The sequence below is a fragment of the Polypterus senegalus genome, chromosome 14 (genome assembly GCF_016835505.1).
Source record: "Polypterus senegalus isolate Bchr_013 chromosome 14, ASM1683550v1, whole genome shotgun sequence".
NCBI classification, from domain to species: domain Eukaryota; kingdom Metazoa; phylum Chordata; class Cladistia; order Polypteriformes; family Polypteridae; genus Polypterus; species Polypterus senegalus.
This window is the reverse complement of record NC_053167.1, coordinates 3,510,121-3,534,013: the sequence shown is the minus strand read 5'-3', so window position 1 is coordinate 3,534,013 and position 23,893 is coordinate 3,510,121. Positions and strand designations below refer to the sequence as shown.

Here is a 23,893-nt window from a genome sequence, read left to right as displayed (position 1 = left end):
CCTCCTCCAAGAGGACGCGTCAGCCGGACCCTGGCTGCGATGTCCATGTTTCCCGGCGAACCTTGGGGGAACGGTGTATCCTTTATGCGCCCACTCCCCCGTCCTTCGGGAACAGTCTCGCCACTCGTGACCCAGCCGACGGCAGTTGTAACACCGACGATGTCCCCCTGGGTGTCTCCCTCTGCGAGACCAGAAACACCTCGGGAATTCCGTCAGCGTCACCTCCGCCAAGGAAGGGTTTATGGCCGCTTTGCTGCCCTTTAGCCCTCTCTCCGATATGTCAGGAGACCCACGCTTTAGTTTGGGGACCTCCTGTTTCATCTGGGGCTTGTGCTCAGCTTGAGGCTCTCTATGGAAAGAAGAGAGCCTCTTTGCTGACTGCACACCCGTTGTCCTACGCATATTAGGTTCCGGCATCATTAGTACCGACTCGTCCCGATGTACAGCACCATCCAGCTGCACCGGCACGAGCGGCGCTTCCGCCGGCGCTCCTATCACCGGCGCTACCCCGCACGCCAGACCGATCGGGTCCTGGAGAGTTGCACAGCCCCGGAAAGCCACGTCAAACGCATGCCCCGGGCTGTTTGCTTCGTTCCCCAACCAGTCGGTCATCATGCTCCTGTCTCTTGTCGGGCACACGGTGCTTTGACAACCGCTACTCATCATCTGCGGTGCCCGATCGCACTGTGTTCCCTTACACTCTACGACGCGGGACGGACTCACCTGTACTCCCGCATCGATCATCTCCGGAGCTTCCCAACCCAGCCGCTGCACGTAGTCCTGCAGAGCTTTTAACGGGGTTGCGGCCGTCGCTCCCAAGTCCTCCACACGTTCCTTCAGCTGTTGTAAATCCTGTAAGAAACGGCGAAGGGGCGCGAGGTATTCCTCGAGCCTCCATAAGTCCACAGAGTTAATGTTTACGGCCGGAGTTGTTTGCGCTTCCGCATTTCGCTTACCCTCCGACCGGGAACCAATGAGCACGTCCCCTCCTGGCACGTGTTCAGCTGGGTCGCGCAAAGGCTCCTGGGCTTTGGAGTTCTTAGAGGGACGGCTGGCTTCTACGAGCCGGCTGCGATCTGCCTTTTCTTTCCCAATTGCAGACCCTTCAGCCACAACCCGTCCCTCCTTGACGATTGCCGTTTGTTTCGGCGCTGCTTTGCACGCCTTCCCCTCCCCTTCCAGGAGGCTCGGACCCGTCAGGGAACGAACGACCTCGTCGGAGGACTCAGAGTGTCCTTCACCTTCCCGACATGCACCGCGGGTGACCAGTCTGTTGTCCTCGTGGGAAGCCTTCGCTAGCCGTCCGCGCCATTTTGCCGGAGCATGAGGCAGTCATCCGAGACGCCGCTGCGATTCTCTCGGTGAGCGTCTGTAAAACATGATAAAAATAAATCCGAAACGTCGGGCGTTTTACCTGCAGCTCCCTCCATAGTGTATGGCGGAACCCCCGGACTATCTAGGGAGTCCGAGGCGCTCGACAGCGGTCCGTGTCCCGACTGACGCGCTACCCGGGCTAACTCGCCCGAATTAGCTCTCGGTCCTCTTCGCTTCCGGTCAGGTAGGTCCAGGACCTCTCGGCGTCCGTCATGCCCTGCAGCCAGCTGGGACTGACCTTCTTTTTCCCGGTCTTCTTGCCCATGGTCCTGCAGAACGGGATGGCGCACACAGTTGCAGCTTTCTCGGTAGCGGGTGGTGTTTGCACCTCCGTGAAAAGATGGGGAATCCCCCGAGGGTTGTCTGCCCACACAAAATTTGTTTTTAATGCAGGTCCTCTGCCAACAGACGGCCAGAGAATCCTGCCGGCTACGCCAGTGTGGCAGTAGGGGGCAGTAGTGCACCCTTGAACCCTCAGGGATGACTCCAGACACCAGGTAAAAGTCCACGACCCTTTATTGTTTAATAACAATGTGCACCAAGCACCCTCCACACTACTCATAAACCAATACTCTAAGTAACACACAATAAACTCTCCTCCTCGCCCAGACACTTGCTCCTCTACCTCCCAGCTCAGCTCAGTGTCTGGACTGAGGCACCGTCCTTTTATAGCCCCTGACCCAGAGGTATTCCTGTCCCGACAGTCCATAGTTCCTTACTCCTTCCGGGTCAGGGCAATCAGTCTTTTACTTTAACCCGGGAGCACGTTGTTAGTTCCTGTCACGTGACCATGACGTACTCCCGGGTCATAGGGCATGAAAGAGCCCATAAGCCCCCCCACAGCGACTCCTGATGGCCCCCAAGGTATCCAGCAGGGTTGTGTAAAAATACTACAAGGTCCATAATGCCCTGCTGGACCTCGGGGCATGATCCTGCTGTCGGGAGAGCTCCTCCTGGCGGCCTGGGGGTGCAGACCAGCATGGAAAGCCGGCAATCCTTCACAGTTGAAAACCCTTTGCTGCCAATGACAGCCTGAAGTCTTGAACTCCTGGACATCACCAGATGCTGGGTTTCCTCCTTTTTAATGCTCTGCCAGGCCTTTACTGCAGTGGCTTTCAGTTACTTTTTGTTTGTGGGCCTTTCTGTCCGAAGTTTAGTCTTCAACAAGTGAAATGCATGCTCAGTTGGGTTAAGATCAGGTAACTGACTTGGCCATTCAAGAATTTTCCACTTCTTTGCTTTAATAAACTCCTGGGTTGCTTTGGCTGTATGTTTTGGGTCATTGTCCATCTGTATCATGAAATGCCGCCCAATCAATTTAACTGCATTTAGCTGGATTTGAGCAGACAGTATGTCTCTGAACACCTCAGAATTCATTCGGCTGCTTCTGTCCTGTGTCACATCATCAATAAACACTAGTGTCCCAGTGCCACTGGCAGCCATGCACGCCCAAGCCATCACACTGCCTCCACCGTATTTTACAGATGATGTGGTATGCTTTGGATAATGAGCTGTTCCACGCCTTCTCCATACTTTTTTCTTGCCATCATTCTGGTTGAGGTTGATCTTGGTTTCATCTGTCCAAAGAATGTTTTTCCAGAACTGTGCTGGCTTTTTTAGATGTTCTTTAGCAAAGTCCAATCTAGCCTTTCTATTCTTGAGGCTTATGAGTGGCTTGCACCTTGCAGTGCACCCTCTGTATTTACTTTCATGCAGTCTTCTCTTTATGGTAGACTTGGATATCGATATCCTGACCCCCTGGAGAGTGTTGTTCACTTGGTTGGCTGTTGTGAAGGGGTTTCTCTTCACCATGGAAATGATTCTGCGATCATCCACCACTGTTGTCTTCCATGGACGTCCAGGTCTTTTTGCGTTGCTGAGTTCATCAGTGCTTGCTTTCTTTCTCAGGATGTAACAAACTGTAAATTTTGCCACTCGTAATATTGTAGTAATTTCTCGGATGGGTTTTTTCTGTTTTCGCAGCTTAAGGATGGTTTCTTTCACCTGCATGGAGAGCTCCTTTGACCGCATGTTGTCTGTTCACAGCAAAATCTTCCACATGCAAGCACCACACCTCAAATCAACTTCAGGCCTTTTATCTGCTTAATTGATAAGACATAACGACGGACTTGAACACACCTGCCCATGAAATAGCCTTTGAGTCAATTGTCCAATTACTTTTGAGCCCCTGAAATAAAGGGATTGTGTTGAAAAAATGCTTTAGTTGCCTCACATTTTTATGCAATCGTTTTGTTCAACTCACTGAATTAAAGCTGAAAGTCTGCACTTCAACTGCATCTGAGTTGTTTCATTTAAAATTCAGTGTGGTAATGTACAGAACCAAAATTAGAAAAAAGTTGTCGCTGTCCAAATATATATGGACCTAACTGTGTGTATGTATGTATGTATGTATGTATGTATGTATGTATGTATATATACACTAGCAAAATACCCGCGCTTCGCAGCGCAGAAGTAGTGTGTTAAAGAAGCAATGAAAAAGAAAAGGAAACATTTTGAAAATAACGTAACATGGTTGTCAATGTAATTGTTTTGTCACTGTTGTGAGTGATGATTGTTGCTGTCTGTATGTGTGTGTGTGTGTGTGTGTGTGTATATATATATATATATACGAAATAGCTGTGTATGTATGTATCAGTGCAATACGCTGCTTGTTAAAACGGATGACTCCCGCTCTTACGTGCAAGTCTGCGTGGATATTATGAACTATCGTATTTGTTCAAGTTCTATTTAAATTTTAAATAGAAGGAATTTTTATTTAGTCGACAGAAATATCTTTGGTAGGAATGGTAAAAACAGACAGGAATATTATTCGTGAATAAATCAACTCAAACCTTAAACAACTTATAATATTTTGCTCTCCATAAAAATATATCCTGTCTAAATTATACAAGTTAGAAATAAAGTAAACGTTAAAAGAACAAACATTCAAATTTCTTTACTCTTATGTAATTTTATATAAAAAATAAACTTAGATTTTAAAAATCCCAAAAGATTTTGCTCTCCATAAAAATATATCCTGTCAAAATTATACAAATTCAAATATGAACATGCTGCATAACAAAACCTGGAAATATAAATAAAATGTGTTCCTTTCAGCAATAACAAATCAAATCATTCAGTTGTCTTTGCTCATATGTCATTTTAGAGCTGGACGCCTGGCATCTTTTTGGCACAGGTTCGTTTCTGTTTGGTGTGAGGTTCTGTGTTGTGGAGATTCTCAGGATGGATTGCAGGTGCTCATCAGTGAGGCGACTCCTGTGTGCTGTTTTGTTAGTCTTTATCACTGAGAAGAGCTTCTCACACAGATATGTGCTACCAAACATGCACAAGGTTCGAGCCGCATGTAGACGGACTTTTTGTTCTTCAAAGTCACCAAAGCGCGTGCAAACTCAGTGCGCCAGTTTATCAGCAAAGTGCGATTTGGGAACACCGTAGTGACGACTTGGTTTAACATTACTTGGCAACAGGGAAAGTGGGGCAAGTTGCACTGGTGCATTTGTGTCTCCCATAAAAGCAGCTTCACTTGAAATCACTTTGTGATTGTGCACGGTAAAACGTCCGCTGAAGTGTCAGATTCTTATTTAATTCTTCTGCTTTCTGTATCTTCTGCATTGCATTCAGGTTACCCTGATGTTTTGTCTCATAGTGCCGTCTTAGATTAAATTCTGTAATTACAGCCACATTAGCTCCACAAATGAGACACACGGGTTCAGTAAACATATACTCAGCCTCCCATCGGTTTTAAAGGCTCTATTTTCAGAATCAACTTTTCTCTTCAGCATCGTGTGAGCTAGCTTCGCAATAACTTGCAGCATCATAAGTAGACTTGATTAACGCGGTAAGTGTCGCAAGGCAGCTGAAGCGCTGCATTATGGGATCTGTAGTTTATTGTGTTACCAGCGCTTCATATACCCGGGCCATTAATAACAATAATACAGTATATAAAATGATCTCGCGGGCCGGATATAATTACGCCGGGCGGATGTGGCCCGGCCCTTGAGTTTGACACATATGGACTAAATAGAACTTGAAAAGATATATTTTTTCAAATGTGATCGCAATTCAGATAGAGTTGACGCAAGACTACAGCCTGCATGCCTCAATAAGTCATCCTCCCTCGCTCTTACTTTTTACCGCTCATCTAATGAATACACTGAGTATGGCTTTACCAAAACAATCATTGATGGCGAATAAAGTATCCATTATTCGAGTATGTAGAGCGGGATATATATATATACATATATATATATACCCGCGTATCGCAGCGGAGAAGTAGTGTGTTAAAAAGCTAGAAAAGAAAAGGGAACATTTTAAAAATAACGTAACATGACTGTCAATATACAGTATTTGTTTTGTGAGTGTTACTGAGTGTTGCTGTCATCAAGGATTTGATTATCATTATTTCTTTCAATCAGGTTCGTATTTGTAGGATGTGTTGTGTTCAAGTTACATTCCGTGTTTGTCAATCGCTGTAAAGATGACAGGTTTCATTCATCGATTCGTTTCTTACTGCATCAATAAACAGCTCGTCTTCTTCTTTATCTGAGACCTGACACACTGCATGCACGGGTTTTTTTACACTGTCTTCCTTTAGCGGGACATTGACTTTTTCCAACGTGTGCTTTGTTTCCGCAGTAGCTGGATTTATGAATATGCTTGTATGTATCAGACGCTTCATATTTTTTGCTGCCTTTTCAATTGTGTAATTCGGTTTTGTTCAGCTCTTTGGAACTGTTGCTTTTATCTGTGCACTGCGCCAGTTCACGGAGCCGCCGTGTACATGCATCGAAGGTTCCCAGCTGTGCTGGTGCCATCTCGTGCTATGTCCATGGCTGTATTTAATGTTACCTTAGTCCTGGCACTTAAAACTTTCTCTCGCAGTTTCGCTGAGTTTGTGTCAAACACCACCCTGACCATCTCATCTTCCTCTGCATAAGCACAGTCCTTCACCCGTGAATATTTAGTGGAGTTTGCTATTGGATTGCCGCTGACGGACGGCCTTATATGGGCAGGCACTAAATTACAAACGCCAGCGCAGCCTGTCTATGAACTTAATTTAAAGTGTAGGTTTACATCGTGCTTTGTTTCAAGTAGCAGAACTCATGAATATGGTTGTATATGTCACTCGCCGCTTCTTATTGTTTCGCTGCCTTCTCAATTATATAATGCATGTTTTCTTCAGCGCTTTTGAGGTCTTCCTGGTTTTCTATGTACTGCGTGATTACGTGGGAGGCGTGATGATGTCACACGAAACTCCGCCCCACGGCGTTCAAGCTCATCTCCATTACAGTAAATGGAGAAAACAGCTTCCAGTTATGACCATTACGCGTAGAATTTCGATATAAAACCTGCCCAACTTTTGTAAGGAAGCTGTAAGGAATGAACCTGCCAAATTTCAGCCTTCCACCCACACGGAAGTTGGAGAATTAGTGATGAGTGAGTGAGTGAGTGAGTGAGTGAGTGAGTGAGGGCTTTGCCTTTATTAGTATATGTATATATATATATATATATATATATATATATATATATATATATATATATATATATATATATATATATATATATATATATATATATATATATATATATATATATATATATATATATATATATATATATATATATACTATACTATACTAAACTACTATATATATAATATGTCATGGTGCCTTGGTTTTTTTGAGCATAATTCGTTCAAGAAATGTGCTTGTAATCCAAAGCACTCGTATATCAAAGCGAATTTCCCCAATAAGCAATAATGGAAATTCCGATGATTTCGTTCCACAAGCCAAAAATATTCAAATAAAAATGATTAATACAAAATATAAAGTAAAAATACATAAAACAAATTAACTTGCACTATACCTTTGAAAAGAATCGTGGCTGGTGTGAGGGAGACGAGAGGGAGGAGAGGAGGAGGAGGGTTATTGGGTAGAATGACTTTCACTATAACAGAATCCCTGCTATCTGTTGGCTCACTGGAATATTTTTCCTTTTTTTGTGACTTTAACAAGGAACCTATTTATTAGTAACTCACAAGGACAGTGAAAGTTAGCTGGAAAAAATGACAGCATATGCAGTTAACAGTGTTTAAGAAGGTAATCAGCAGCTGTAAAAGAAGTCCTTGCTTTCTTTGCAACATATGGCTTCAGACATGAAATAAAGGCTCTCCTTCCACCATGACAACAGTTTGTTACATTTATGTTTGACAATAGCAATGCAAAAAACTGTTATATATCCAAATAACTGGGCGGCTCTTAGTAGCTGTGCTGCCTGCTGCACAGAATGGCTTCTCTGAAAATGTTGGATGCAACAGTCCATAACTGTCCAGTCCTATCCTGAACTAGTTGCTGATTCTTTTCCCCAATTTGTATTCACATAATAATAATAATAGGCATTTTATTTCTAAGATCACAACCACAATAACTAAATTGATCTGCGGCCTACCTTTCTTTTCCCCTCATCAAAATTCAAGGGACAGAAATTAAGTTCTGAATATAATAATGTATATGAAAGTTTTCATGACCCAAAATAGATTCAGAAACTAAATCCTTAGATGACACATTCACCTTTAAAACAGTGCCATTGCTGTCTCTATCTTAGTCCGTTACATTTTTTTCTGGCCGTTACTTCTTAGAATTAGTTTTATCTTGTTGCACTGATGTCCCATCTCTTTAGAAGCTCAAGATTAACTGCTCCAGGTTTGGGAGAAGATTATGTGCTCCAGCTCCTCTGGTTGACCATGCAGAAACTCAAACTATTTATTTTACAGGCCATACAGTACTTCACATGGGCATCCCTGAAATGGCTTGGATGGAAACAGGGCATTCTTTAAAAAAAAAGGGGATTGTTATGAATATTATGAATTCTGATATCTTATTCCAATTGCCACTTTCTTAACTGCATGCAAGGCTTTTATATTTTTTGGGTGCATTTCTATATAATATACGAAGCATCTTTTGCAAAAACCAATGTCTATTTGTATGTGAAACAACTCGGCCCCATGTGGACCACTTTTGTTGAGGTGTGCCGCACTTATTCTTCAAAGAAATTTGTTCATTTTTGGCCAACACGGTGGTGCAGTGGTAGTGCTGCTGCCTCGCAGTAAGGAGACCTGGGTTCGCTTCCTGGGTCCTCCCTGCGTGGAGTTTGCATGTTCTCCCTGTGTCTGTGTGGGTTTCCTCCAGGTGCTCCAGTTTCCTCCCACAGTCCAAAGACATGCAAGTTAGGTGCATTGGTGATCCTAAAGTGTCCCGCGTGTGTGTGTGTGTGTGTGTGTGTGTATGCCCACCTGTTACAAAGCAGGGGCCTTCCCTGACTACTCTGTTTCATTGCCCATTCACCACCATTGCCCATTAACATCGACCCCTGTGTCCAAGTGCTTCTCACACCCTTACTCTTAACATGCTTGCATGGAAGTGCACTGAGGCTTTTGGATGTACAGAAAGTTTAAAAAAAAAAAAAAAAAAGGTTTTCTCATCACTAATTATTCCTATCAACAGCAGACAAAAAGAAAACCGCGCTCTTCTAATTCCAAGTCAAATACAAAACCACAGTTTAGGCTAGTGGGACCATCAAAGAAGTCAGGCCCCAGTGTAACTGGGATGTGGCTAAAGCCGAGAGATGTCTTTAGTTTGAAACAGCAATTATTTTGCACAATTTTTGATACTTTTGAAATGACAACACTATATAACCATTTGCAGCCTTATAAAAAATGTTACTGATAAAACTAATACAAAAACAGTAGAGCAGCAAGCACAGAAATATCCATTAAGTACATTAAAGAGTTAGATTTTGAACATGCTTATAAATTTCTTCTTTGCACTGGTGCCAATTTGTTTCTTGGCAAAACTATTACTGTAAGATACACTGAACTCAAAGGATTACAGAGATGGCCAGTTGGCCACATATGTGGTTCTGTCCTTGAAATTTCTGTGTTCTACGATAACTATCCTGATATTTTAATCTTGTTAATATTGTCTGACCTCATTTAGTGTTCTATATATACATACGTTTTGTATTATTTTTAAGAAGAAAAAGTAGACATTGCATGTATAGAGTGCTTTACAAAACACTAAATGTGCTTTACATGAAGAGGGAGGAGCCACTTCAACCACCACCAATGTGCAGCATCCACCAGGATGATGCAACGGCAGCCATTTTATACCGGTATGCTCACCACAAATTAATTATTAGGTGGTAAAGAGGTAAGGTAGTTAGCCATTTAGAAATGGGGGATGATTAGGAGGCCAAAATGACCAGTCCATGATGGTCAGTTTAGCCAGGACATTGGGAAACATCCTACTTTTAACAAAAGATTCCCTGGGATCTTTTATGATCACAGAGAGACAGGACCTTGGTTTTACGTCTCATCTGAAGAATGGTGCCATTTTTGCAGCCTAGTGTCCCTATCACTACACTGGGACACACACTCAGACCACATGGCAAGTGCCTGTTTTGTCTTGGTAGAGTAATACAGTATATTGCTCTACTTTCCCCTTTGTATTATTAAGATGTAGCCTCTGTCAGAAAGCCTAATCCCACAGACGTACCACTGTTTATAAGGTACTATTGTATATAACTTCTCCCCACCTTCCCTTCTATATCTGTAACCGCGGGCAATTAAGTGTAGTAAAAGACAAGCAAGAGTTAAGTTACACATAAAATAATTTATTATTAATAATATTCATAAATAATAAAATGCAAAGTATATTTGAATATTGGCAACCATACAACCTGATTAAATGGTGATGTGTAGTTTCAGGTGGCACAAAGACTTGTAGTTAAAATGTTTCTTATTAAGGTATCATTGGTGCTCAGTTTTCTTCAGAACAGGCCGCAAGCCGGTTCAATATGGCTGCCAAGCTGTGCTCTTCATTGTGTTGTCTTCTTCATCATATGTTAGTAAGAGAGAGAGGCTTCTTCATCAGAGGTTAGTAAAAGAGAGAGAGAGTGAGAGGTTAAGCAAGTAAATTTATAGATGTTCTGTCCAACCCCTAGAGCCAACAGGGCGTCATAGTACTTAAAGGCCTCTGAGACAAGCCAATTCCAAACAGCCATACCTCAGACCAGTGGGGAAAATAGAACATCTTAACACCTGCCATCCCCCCCAAAACCATTTCTTGAGCTAAAGTTTGCCAGTTAGGCTACCTGACATTTTGTGGGGAATGAGAGAGAGACTCTAGCAGAGAAACATTTGTCAAGCACTTCCCTCCGCTCGTAAAATTCAAAGAGACTCAGCCTTGAGGGGGGTAAACATGAATGCTTTTCACTAAATTACATTGCTTTGCCAAAATTACAAATAAAGACATACAAAATATTTATCAAGTTATATGCAAAATCTCACATCACAACAGTACCCTTCACTGGCCTCACCAACACCTCTTCTAGCAGCAGCCCAACTTTTCCTAGGTGGTCTCCGGTCCATGTTTTGGCTGAGCCTGAATATGCTCCGCTTTAGGTGGATTGCATGGCTGCTGACATAACTTTGATGTACTGCAAAAATAAGAGATATAGTATACTGTCATTATTTTCATAAAAAACAGTGTTTTGATAATCTGCTACTGACAATACACCATATTTATGCTAGAGCAAAATGTCAGTACTTATTAACTGTTAGGATAGCATACATTTAACTGTTATGGCAAGTTACTTTTAAATATAGTTGAATGTACTAATTTGCAGTTTGCTATTGCTGCTATCACAAGTATATTATAAAATAAAATATCTTCGAAGTTAATGTTTGGATATGTTTATTAATTGTAAGCATTTGAAAGAATATATCGTAAACATTTTAAATGTTTTTATGTATTTAAATTTCTTTCCACATTTTTTTTTTTTTTTTGATGTGATGCACAAAAGCAGGAAGGGGGCAGAGAAAGAAAAATTAAGCACAGAATGGTGAACCAGAGGGTTGTGCACAATACAGTTTGTTGCCATTTCCTAATGCACTTAATCCAGACCAGGGCTGCAGGGGGCTGCTGGAGCCAATCCCAGGTAGCATAGGGCACAAGACAAGAACAAACCTTGGACAGGGTGCCAATAACATCACAGGGTGAACACACACACACACACAAGGGCCAATTTAGCATCATCAGTTCACTTAAATAGCTCGTCTTTGGACAGTGGGAGGAAACCAGAGCATCCAGAGGAAACCCATGCAGACACAGGGAGAACACACAAACTCCATGTAGAGAGGACCAGGGACGTGAACCTGAGTCTCGTTACTGTGAGACTGCAGCTTTACCACTGTAAGCAATAAAAATTATGATTTATAAAATTTACTTTTCATAATACCCTTGTTATGAACTAAATATATATAGCAAAATAATAAAAATATTATTCAAGATTACTTTATTCATGAATCTCAAAAGAGCATTTTGACAAATACCTATGTTTCTCCATAGAATGTAAACATTACTATTTCAGAGTAACAAAGAAGGGGAAAGCATATGCCATATTTGGTTAACCTGAAGCACATTTAAAGTGAAAGGTAAAAACTTAAAATATTTTAGTGAAGTGCATATTTGATTTAAATATATCAGAGAACATCAAGAGAAAAATAACATTAAGATCAAAAAACAGATAAAGAAAATTGAAACAGATACAACTTATTTCTTTTTATGTAATTCCATATTATTTTAATACCAGTAATGGCGTAGTGCACGATAACATGCAGTGAATACACTTGACTTGAGCATTCCTAGTTTTCATCCTCTTTTTCTGTACATTTAACATTCGTTTGCGCTTGTTTCTTCCTGAGCAGCTCTTCTTTTCTCCACCCTAGCGGTCCGCTGCTTCTCTTCTTTTGTTGGCATCTTTTCATGTTAAAACTGATTGAGTTAGCTTTTGTGTTGCAATTACTTGGAACGTTTTTCTTAATTTTTCACTTAAGCTAGTACTTCAGTCTTCAATCTGCCTCAAGGATGATTAAAGATATGAAGAGGTAGGGGAAGTGTTAGGGAATGAGAACGATGCATATACACATGTGCCGCACGGCCGCCCTGCTGCGCTCTGCAGAGAGTTCTACAATAAAATAAAATAAAAATAAAAAGAGTAATAAAAATCATCACCCGAAAGCAGATAGTAGACGTCACATAGTATATGTGTACTAAATATCAGGTCAATAGGTGAAACGGTTTGCGAGCGACAGGTGATTTAAAATCCTGGACAGACAAACGAACAGCCACAGTAGCGTATTATATAAGAAGAAAATGTGGTTAAAATTTCCTAAGTTTGAACATAAAGTTCAACGGCCTGAAATACTTCATTTGTTATGTTAAGATTTTGATCAGCAATTAAATAAATACAGTAGATGAAACCATCAGTGTTACACAAATATTTTTTGAACAAACATTCTTCTCTGCATAAATTTTCTGTTACCATACAACTGCAGAAGCCTATACAGTAGAAGAGTGTCCACAATGGGACCCTGGACTGTGAAAAGATGAAATCTGGTGATAATTACAAACAAGCTGGATATCATCAATGATTATCTACAATAAGGTGATGATTTCCAGAGAGGTTCAAAGAAGATTGGATGAGCAGAAATGAATCGGAGAAAAAAAAACTGAAGCCCAATAACTCAAACATCTCGCATTTGTTTTTTGTTTAAGTACTTGTAATTTGCATTGAAATAGTACAGCTTGAATTAAACCAGTCTCCCATCAACTTTCAAATCTAGATAATAGCATCACCACCACAACACTGGCTTCCTTTAAACTTCAAGATGTACAAATGTCTTTGAGACTTATGTTATCAAAGAAACTGAGGAAAATGCAATAATTCATAGAAGAGGAACGTTAATGGCTTGCAGGTAGAACAAGAAATATTTGGGCCTCTGACTGAAACAGTAGACATATTAAAAGCAGCCCCTGAAGTGGAGCCACACTATCAGATAATAATAAGCCCTATCTTGGAGCTCAGTGCACACAATAACCAAACCACAAGCTATAACCTCTGCCCTGTGTGTTTTTAGTCTCATCTTTTATTTTTGTAAATGGGTACGTTTTTGTTGCTCTGCTTTTTTTTTTTCTTTGTTTTTCTTTTCATGCTGTCTAACCAAGTGGTCCTCTCCTCTAAGGGGAATTTAATTAATAAAGCTGGATTTTTCATAAATATTGTACTGCAAGTTTTTTACGATAAAAAATGTTACACGCACATGACTAATCTGATAAGAATCTTTTAGCCACAGATTAGCAAAATTCAAAAATTTATGTCCTGTAAATGTTACAATGTTCAGGCTTTTCTTGAGTTTAAATGCAGATAGGTAAAGCAAAGTAAAACAATGTTTTATACCATCTATGCATACATTTCTAGAACCAACTTAATTCATTCCAGAGTCTCGTTTGGTCCAGATCTTATCCTATCAGAGTCGGTCACAAGACAGGAATTAATAATTATGTTTAGTGCTGCAGCCTCAAGGATAACATGCCCTCAGTTACGAGTCCTTGCCCAGTCACTGCAGATGGTTTCTGTAAATGTTTCATGTTTTCCCTTCATCAACTACAGGTTAGGTAAAGCAGCCATTACATGAGTGGACCCTACAATAGACTGGCACCTTACTAGGGCTTGATCTGGCCTTATTCGAAATGCTGCTGGGATAGGCTTGTTTATATATACACTGCTCAAAAAAAATAAAGGAACACTTTTTTTAATGAGAGTATAGCATCAAGTCAATGAAAGAGGGGGTTGTTAATCAGTTTCAGCTGCTGTGGTGTTAATGAAATTAACAACAGATGCACTAGAGGGGCAACAATGAGATGGACCCCCAAAACAGGAATAGTTTAACAGGTGGAGGCCACTGACATTTTTCCCTCCTCATCTTTTCTGACTGTTTTTCACTAGTTTCACATTTGGCTACAGTCAGTGTCACTACTGGTAGCATGAGGCGATACCTGGACCCTACAGAAGTTGCACAGGTAGTCCAACTTCTCCAGAATGGCACATCAATATGTACCATTGTCAGAAGGTTTGCTGTGTCTTCTAGGACAGTCTCAAGGGCATGGAGGAGATTCCAGGAGACAAGCAGTTACTGTAGAAGAGCTAGACAGGGCCATAGAAGGTTCTTAACCCATTAGCAGGACCGGTATCTGCTCCTTTGGGAAAAGCAGAACAGGATGAGCACTGTCAGAGCCCTACAAAATGACCTCCAGCAGGCCACTGGTGTGAATGTCTCTGACCAAACAACCAGAAAGACTTCATGAGGGTGACCCAAAGGCCCCATGTCCTCTAATGGGCCCTGAGCTCACTGCCCAGCAGCATGCAGCTTGATTGGCATTCGCCATAGAATACCAGAATTGGCAGATGCACCATTTGTGCCCTGTGCTTTACACAGATGAGAGAAGGTTCACCCTGAGCACGTGACAGAAGTGAAAGGGTCTGGAGAAGCCATGGAGAACATTATGCTGCCTGTAACATCATTCAGCATGAGCACTTTGGTGGTGGGTTAATGATTGTCTGGGGAGGCATATCCATGGAGGGTCACACAGACCGCTACAGGCTTGACAAAGGCACCTTGGCTGCCATTAGGTATCAGGATGAAATCCTTGGACCCATTGTCAGACCCTATGCTGGTACAGTGGCTCCTGGTGCACAACAATTCCTGGCCTCATGTGGTGAGAGTATGCAGGCAGTTCCTGGAGGATGAAGGAATTGATACCATTGACTGGCCTCCACACTTTTCTGACCTAAATCCAGTAGAACACCTTTGGGACATTATGTTTTGGTCCATCCAATGCCACCAGGTTGCACCTCAGACTGTCCAGGAGCTCAGTGATGCCCTGGTCCAGATCTGGGAGGAGATCCCCCACAACACCATCTGTCGTCTCATTAGGAGCATGCACCAATGTTGTCAGGCATGTATACAAGAACACAGGGGCCATACAAAGTGCTGCGTACAATTTTGAGTTGCTGCAATTAAATTTTGGCAAAATGGACTAGCCTGCCACATAATTTTTTCACTTTGATTTTTGGGGCGTCTTTGAATTCAGGGCTCTGTAGGTTGATCATTTTCATTTCCATCAAACGATGTGGCATCCTTTCGTTCCTAACACATTACCCAGTCTATATCAGTATAGATATCCAGGAGGATTTCTTTTTCCCATTGAGATCTGATGTGTTTTCAAAGTGTTCCTTTAATTTTTTTGAGCAGTTATATATATATATATATATATATATATATATATATATATATATATATATATATATATATATATATATATATATATATATATATATATATATATATATATATATATATATATATATATATATATATATATATATATAATATGTATATGTATGCTGCTGCCTCACAGTTAGGAGACGCAGGTTTGCTTCCCGGGACCTTCCTGTGTAAAGTTTGCATGTTCTGCCCGTGTCTGCGTGCGTTTCCTCCAGGCGCTCCGGTTTCCTCCCACAGTCCAAAGACATGCAGGTTAGGTGGATTGGCGATTCTAACTTGTCCATAGTATGTGCTTGGTGTGTGGGTGTGTTTGTGTGTGTGTCCTGCGGTAGATTGGCACTCTGCCCAGGATTGGTTCCTGCCTTGTGCCCTGTGTTTGGATTCAGCGGGTTGGAAAATGGATGGATGGATGGATGGATGGATATATATATATATATGTGTGTGTGTGTGTGTGTGTGTGTGTGTGTGTGTGTGTGTATAATATGGAGGAGGGGGTGTGATGGTTTGGGGTTTTAATGCGGGAGGCAGAGTTGGTGACTGGCATTCTGAATCTAAAGGGTTACCACAGTTTGGCTGTTATATCAGCAGAAGCTAGCTACTTTGATAAATCAAAAATCTCAATACAATTTTGTACACTTGATTCCATAACTGTTTGTTTTTTTTATTTGTCATTGTTATTTGTTCTATGCCTTGATTTCATGTAACATTAAAACATTAAACTATATACATTGTTGGGGTGTGAGTATGCCTGTTAACTTCAAAATAAAAAGTGTGTTTCAAACGTACTCATTACGGTTTATTGTAATGTATAACAATACATATTTCAAGTTAAAATTATTTTTAATTGGATTTTCTTCCATTATTAAATGTAAGCAAGAAGAGAGCAGTTAGCAGGTTTTTTTTATATGTGTATACCATCTTTTTGTAATTCTGCAGGTGCCATGTTTGTGTTGTGGTGCCACATGCTTGCAGTGCAGCTGTTGTCCTAACATCAAAAATTCAACTGTGACTCGCCTTATATATGCTTCTTTTGTACTTCTTGGGACTCTTCTTGCTGGTATTTTGCTTGCACCGGGTATGGAGAAACAACTTATAAAGGTGAGTTAACTATCTGCGGCAAAATGTAACACATGGAGATGAAATTTCCAGCAATATAATGTGACTTTCATTGTTCAAAAAACACATTGAAGTCAAGCTGTGAACATTTTTAAAGTTTGAACATTACACCCATTCATTAATCTTTACAACTCTACTTTTAATTTCCTTTATGATTAAGTTACTAAGGCAGAGTATTCTGCTTTATCTTTGCTTCTGCTCTTTTTATTGAGTTAGTATGGTTCACAATGTAATTTGTTTCATTTGGGCTGATTCAAACAACCAGAAACAAAAATACACTTTTATTAATCTAATTGATATATGTGAGGCCATTGTATAAGCAGCATCCTGATTCTGCTAAATTGTCTTTGTTTTGTAGGACCCTAATGTGTTTGTGATGTTTGAAAGCTGATTAAAACACTGTGTATAAAAGCTTAACTGTGTAGTGATGCAACTTGTTAGTTCTACATTTTAATTTTGGTTATGTTCAAATTAGTAAAATAAAATTTTTTTAAATCTTTTTTTTGGTAAGGAGCACATTTCAGTCAAATATATTCATAAAGAAAGTAAAACTCAGCACTTAATCTTCATAAGTGCAACAGGGCTCAGAAGCAGATGTGCATGTGCTAATTTATATAGCTGATTTTTTTTTTTTCTCGTCTCTCCATCTTGAGGTCTTCACAGTACTGATTAAGTCCTCTCCCCGACAGCTCCTGCCATGGTCCGGCAAAGCTCCAGCCTCCTTTTCGCCGCATCTGCATAAGGTTCCATTCTGCACCTGAGAGCATTCCCGCTTTAATTTTCAAAAGGCACTCAAAAAACAAAAGACCAGATTTTCTGGAGATATTCATGATATTATAAGCTTGCTTTAGTAATAAACTGACCAATTTTAAATTATAGTTTTTAGTCAGTCAGTCATTTTCGAACCCTCTATATCCTTACTACAGGGTCACAGGGGTCTGCTGGAGCCAATCCCAGGGCGCAAGGCAGGAACAAATTCCCAGGCAGGGTGCCAGCCCACTGCAGGGCACACACACACACTAGGGACAATTTAGGATTACCAATGCACCTAACCTGCATGTCTTTGAACTGTGGGAGTAAACCAGAGTACCTGGAGGAAACCCACACAGACACGGGGAGAACATGCAAACTCCACGCAGAGAGGACCCAGGAAGTGAACTCAGGTCTCCTAACTGTGAGGCAGCAGTGCTACCACTGCGCCATTGTGCTGCCCTGATGATAGATTGCAATTGCAAATTGTATTAATGTTCTGTACTTATTTTCCCTTACTTCTTCTATATACAGAATATATGTTAACGTAAATATAGTGTGTGTGTGTGTGTGTGTGTGTGTGTGTTTATACATGTACAGTATGTACGAGGGATGTTCAAAAAGTTTTTCGTACTTTGTTTTTAACTCTATTTATTAAGAATTTCAAAAACAAATCTCCTCACTTTTCTACATAGTCACCTTCCTTTGATTTTCCCAGTCACATGGCACTCTTAGACACGACCAATTACTACTCCTCCCGCCTTCACCGTTTCCAACAAAAATGTGACAGTGCAGAAACATTTTGAACGTCTCTCAATTGTACAATATATGTTAACATACAGAGAGAAAGAAAAGATGTATATTCACAATGATCAAAAAAGTGTTTTTGTGGTTAATTTATACTACTGGTTACATGGTTTAGGATGTATTTATGTTAAAAAAACAAAGAATGAAGAATCATGCATATGTCCAAAGATGTTTGTTACACAATAACTCATGAAAAAAAAAAATGGTAATATAAAAGTAAATTAAAAACCAAGCTATGTAAATAAAAAGCACTCATTTTTGGTGATGCAAGGGCAATTTGTTTAATTAAAATGGAATTACCCAAATACAAGATAAAATTGATATTGTATATATGAAAAACCTCTAAGTTTATATTGTCAGCTAAGCTAACAAGTTGTATCTAGGCTAAATGTTTGTTTTTCTAGTGTTGCAAAAAGTATGGTAGCGTCCGCAGTTTCATACATTGAGGCCCTTGCTCATCTAACATATGTTTTTCATTTTAAAGAGCTGAAAAGATTATATAAGTTTTTTATCAATAGTTTACATTTCAGTACTATTTATGGTGTAACACTTTTCTTCTTCTTTTTAACCAATAGATCCCTGGCTTCTGTGAACGGGACTATGGGATTGTAGACTGCGAAATCTTCTTAGGCTATGAAGCTGTGTACCGGGTTTGCTTTGGGTTGACAGCTTTCTTTGCTCTCTTTGCTGTACTAATGTTCAATGTAAAAACTAGCTTAGATTTAAGAGCTTATTTACATAATGGGTAAGTTCCTTTTTTGCAAATATTCAGTATTTACTGTACATATTTAAGATAAATTATAAATGTATTGCATGGCACCTTTTTTTTTTCTTCTGACTTCATCAGGTACATCTTAATATATTAAACTTTATTCTGTAAACTCTACAGATAATTTGTGCCATATATGATTTGTTAAAATCATTAAAAGAATATTGGTCAGTAAAATATTCAACACAGGCACTAAATGTTCTTATTGTAGTGTATGGTTTATATTTGTCTAATAAATACCTTTTAGCCACATAATGTCGATTCCAGTCTCTGACTATTGTGTCCTAATGCTATAGCTGAGGTGTGCAGGCTGTGTTTGTGAATTAGTACTTCATACTTTGCAATTCGTATTTTCTCCTTTTCTAAATGAAACTCTATACACATGAAACAGAAGGATAAGAATAATTGTCACACTGAAAAAAACAGATAACAACACCACCTGCCTATGCTGCCAACTGTGACTTTCCCACTCCATTTAGCCTTTCATCCTTTTCAGTTCCCGACTTTATACTTACTGTATTATGACTCTGGCTGTCAAGTGACTAAAAACACCTTCTGCCATAATTTGTGAATTATGTCTAGGGTCGGTACAGCTTTTATTCTCCACCAGGAAAAACAGGCTAGAATTTTTTTCTAGCAGCTCCTGATGGGTGTCTCTAATTGCTACATTTCCACACTAATAGGAGGCTTTAAAATGAAGAAAGTGAGGAAAGATGGGTAGACTTTGATGTATACCAAGAGTGAGAACTGGTAAGCCATCACTAGAAACAATTACTTGCATTTAGTCAAGGTGGCAGCAAGAGTAACAAACCATTACCATTTACCTTTTGGTACTTTAATACAATGTACCGTATATACTCGCAGATAAGTTCTCCTGCGGATAAGTCAGGAATTGATTTTACAGTATAATTTCTGGTATTTTATGTCAGTCGTATAAGTCCAATGCGGAAAACTCGCGCTATTGGTCCAAGAGATTATGATATGCTAACGCCCACCTGAGAGAGTAACCACTGAGCGCTGCCTTTTTTTTTTTTCTTTCTTTGTGGGTGTGGCAATGCGCTGTATCAGAGTGTGCCTTGCACCCTGGGATTGGCTCCAGCAGACCCCCGTGACCCTGTTGTTAGGATATAGTGGGTTGGCTAATGGATGGATGGACTTCTAAGACATTGCACAGTCCTAGTATGCAGTCAGCAGAATCTAGAAATGGACTCTCCACTAGGGTCTCCTTTTGTACTTGGGTGTAGTAGGCATGGACATCTGGAGGAAAGGAATACAGAAGGAAGGGCAGCTTTTATCATGGAATAAAAAGAGCTAGCTAATCTTGTAAAGGCAATACAATTATTTATGCATATTCTCAGAATATGAGTGCATGTACATTTCTTTTTCACAGTAAGCAGAGCTTACCAAGGCCACATTCCAAATGTTCTAGCAGGCATCAAAACAATAAAGACATCAAAAATAAGTAAGGCCTTGGGTCTTTACAGTCCAGTATCTGGACAGTGTTCAGTCACGTTTTTATTAATGTTACTCTTCACTAAGCTGGTTGATTTAAAATGGTATGCATGATGAAAATGCTTCATGCACAGACCTTTGCATACATCCTGAATTATCTTTCCTGCAATACCTGTCTACTATCAGTCAAATGCAGGGGAATGCCAAATTCTGGAATAATTCTCTGTTAAAGGACTTTTATAATAGTCACTAAGCCAGATTCAGTGCATTTAGAGAGCATATTTTTTATTACTAAGGTGTGCTTATATGTAAACACTGTATATGTATGAATAAAGTACATGCAGAAAATGTTCCCACAGTTTTTTGTATATACTGAAGTTTGTGTTACTAGCAAGTTCACGTATTGTTCCTGCCTCGTGCTGTATATTTGCTGAGGCTGGCGCGACACTGAAAGGATAGACAGATAGAATAATTAAACACATACTATGAAGATATTTCAGTGTTCCTTAAAAGTTTTGAAGAATCGTCGTTGTAAGCTTACAGATGGCTTAACATCTGTTACAGAGCTGATTGTGTGGCGATTGGGTATTTGGAGAAAGAAAAGTAAGGACAGGAATTGGAGGTTAGTACGTTTTGAAAGAGACAGTACTGCTACAATAAATTATAAGCAACAGAGGAGTGGTCCCAGGACTAAATCCTGAAGGGGGTACCGTGTTTAACAACAAACAAGAATGAGTACTGTCTTCAAAATTCCTTACGATTTGAAAATTTATTTAATAAGCATGAAGTAGAAGTTAGAAACTAACAACAGTGCCTGATAGACCAAATAAAGTATCAGGGCAGTATAGGTTATGAGTAGTAGTATCAAACGCTCCATTTAAGTCTGAAAGCATAAGGGTGTCTACTCATTTATAACCCAAGCAAAAGCAGCTTCTATGTTGTGACCAGTGTGAGAGAGAGAATAAAATTTATTATAAGGACTATTATTTTTTTTAAATAAGATTTCATTTATAAGATTAAAGTTTTCTCCATAACTCTAGACATCCATCCACCCATCCATTCTATAAATATCCTAATTACAGGGTCAAGGGGGTTTGCTGGAGCCAATCCCAGTCAACACAGGGCGCAAGGCAGGAAACAAACCCCGGGCAGTCTGCCAGCCCATCGCAGGGTGCACACACACACCCACTAGGAACAATTTAGGATCACCAATGCACCTAACCTGCATGTCTTTGGACTGTGGGAGGAAACCCACGCAGACACAGGGAGAACATGCAAACTCCACGCAGGGAAGACAACCCGGATCTCCTAACTGCGAGGCAGCAGTGCTACTACTGCGCCACCGTGCCGCCCCTTAACTCTAGACAGAGAAGTTTAAAATTGGTATGTGATTCTTATGAAAATAGTAATGAATACCTAACATGAAGGAATTAGGAACAAAGCCATTTCAATAAGATATATACAGAGTATCTATAAAAAGTAATTACCTTCTTGGAACTTTCCTATTTTATTTTTATGCAACTTTGAAACAGGTGTCTGCAAAGTGATCTAAATTAATTTCAAATGCGAAACAAAATAACTAATCATAGAAGTATCCACCCCTTTAAAATGATACACCTAAATCATCAGTAGGTCTGCCAAGTAGTTTTAGAAGTCACAGAATTAGTTAATTGGTGGTCACCTGTCTGCAGTCACGGAGTGACACCATGTTGAAGCCTTAATTGTCAAGATGCAATCAAAGGTTGCTATGGAAAGTTTACTGGAAGTCAAACCATTCTTATGTCTCTTGCTGTGACAGTATTTAAACACCCCGCTATGTTCACAAGAGCATCTGATTTTCTAAAAGCAATGATCATTTCTATTTTTTGCTTTGTACTTACATTTCTCTATTTATGACCTTGTGCTCCTTTTAACTTAAATTCCTCAATTTTTATTTTGGCTTTGTCTCTCTGAGGTCTGCCTTTCTGATTACTGACTCATGTCAGTTTCCCGACTATACACTTTACTTCTCCTTTTCACTGTCCTATCCTTTTCTGACACTAACGTTTGCTGGCAGTATACAGTTTTTGGTCACAGGTCATAAGGTTACTGAACAGTCAATCATAATAAATATTGTAAGAAACATTGTAACATAATGTTTCACAGAGTGTGTGTTTGTGTATGGTCATGTGAAAAAGAAAGTACACCCTCTTATAGTTATATGGTTTTATGTATCAGAACATAATAAAAGAACATCTGGGGCCTCATGTATAAATGGTGCGTATGCACAGAAATGTTGTGTAAGAACTTTTCCACGCTCAAATCGCGATGTATAAAACCTACACTTGGTGTAAAGCCACGGTACCTCATACCTTGTCGTACGCAAGTTCTCCGCTCGGTTTTACAGACTGGCGGCACCCAGCGTCAAAGCAGTGCTACTGTTCCTGTGTGGTTACATCTTTTCCCGACGTGGCTTTATAAATACACTGAAACTAACCACATATTGTTTATTAGTGTAACGCATCTGATTGTAATTAACTTGTAACAATATAATGGTCCAGGGAATAGCCATAGTATTCCAAATACCATAACTGCTTTAGCGTTGTTACTCTAACTGCACCTTCTTCTTTCAGCTGCTCCCGTTAGGAGTTGCCACAGCGGATCATCTTTTTCCATATTACTCTCACTGCACCACTCAGAGTATTTATATCACTGTATCTGAGTGTGAATCACAGCAGCAGCTGATCGGAAAGAGAATTATCGGTATACAGCTTCAAGCACACGCTACCTCATCCACGGCAAAACGTTTCAAAGCCTTTCTTGTTCGGACCTCGCGGTTCAGAAACAGTTTCATCCCAAGAACTTTAAATGCACTCAATCAATTGCTCCTTGTAGAGCTGTTTGTACTTATAAATACAATCACCTCACTGTAAACTTGCACTATCGTTATAATATCACACAACCTGAGCCACTTTATAAAGCACGTATTTACATATGATGACTATATCATTTTTAAGGTGAAATGCAGCAAATATGTTTATTATACAGATAAAACTTTAACTTCATTTAAATAATCTACTGTATATTCTTCACTGGGAGTGTCGTGAAGGATAGAATAATTAAACATGTAAAGATATTTCAATGTTCCCTAAACGTTTTGAAGAATCGGCGCTCCCTAATTCTGATTGGGTATTTGGGGAAAGAAAGCAAGGACTGCAGTGGCGGCTACGCCAATATATATTGAACTAGCAAAATACCCGCGCTTCGCAGCGGAGAAGTAGTGTGTTAAAGAAGCAATGAAAAGAAAAGGAAACATTTTGAAAATAACGTAACCTGATTGTCAATGTAATTGTTTTGTCACTGTTGTGAGTGATGAGTGTTGTTGTATATATATATATATATATATATATATATATATATATATATATATATATATATAT

General features: G+C 40.0%; 1 protein-coding gene across 2 annotated transcripts in view; it reads left to right on the top strand.

Annotated features, from left to right (window-relative positions):
* Positions 1-23,893, top strand: part of LOC120514783 (serine incorporator 3-like) — a 102,676-nt gene that overhangs the window by 29,932 nt on the left and 48,851 nt on the right. For both annotated transcript variants that reach the window (XM_039735339.1, XM_039735337.1), the window contains exons 2-3: positions 16,517-16,678; positions 18,829-18,998. In XM_039735339.1, the coding sequence (XP_039591273.1) occupies positions 16,517-16,678; positions 18,829-18,998 (332 nt within the window). The remainder of the gene's footprint in view (positions 1-16,516; positions 16,679-18,828; positions 18,999-23,893) is intronic.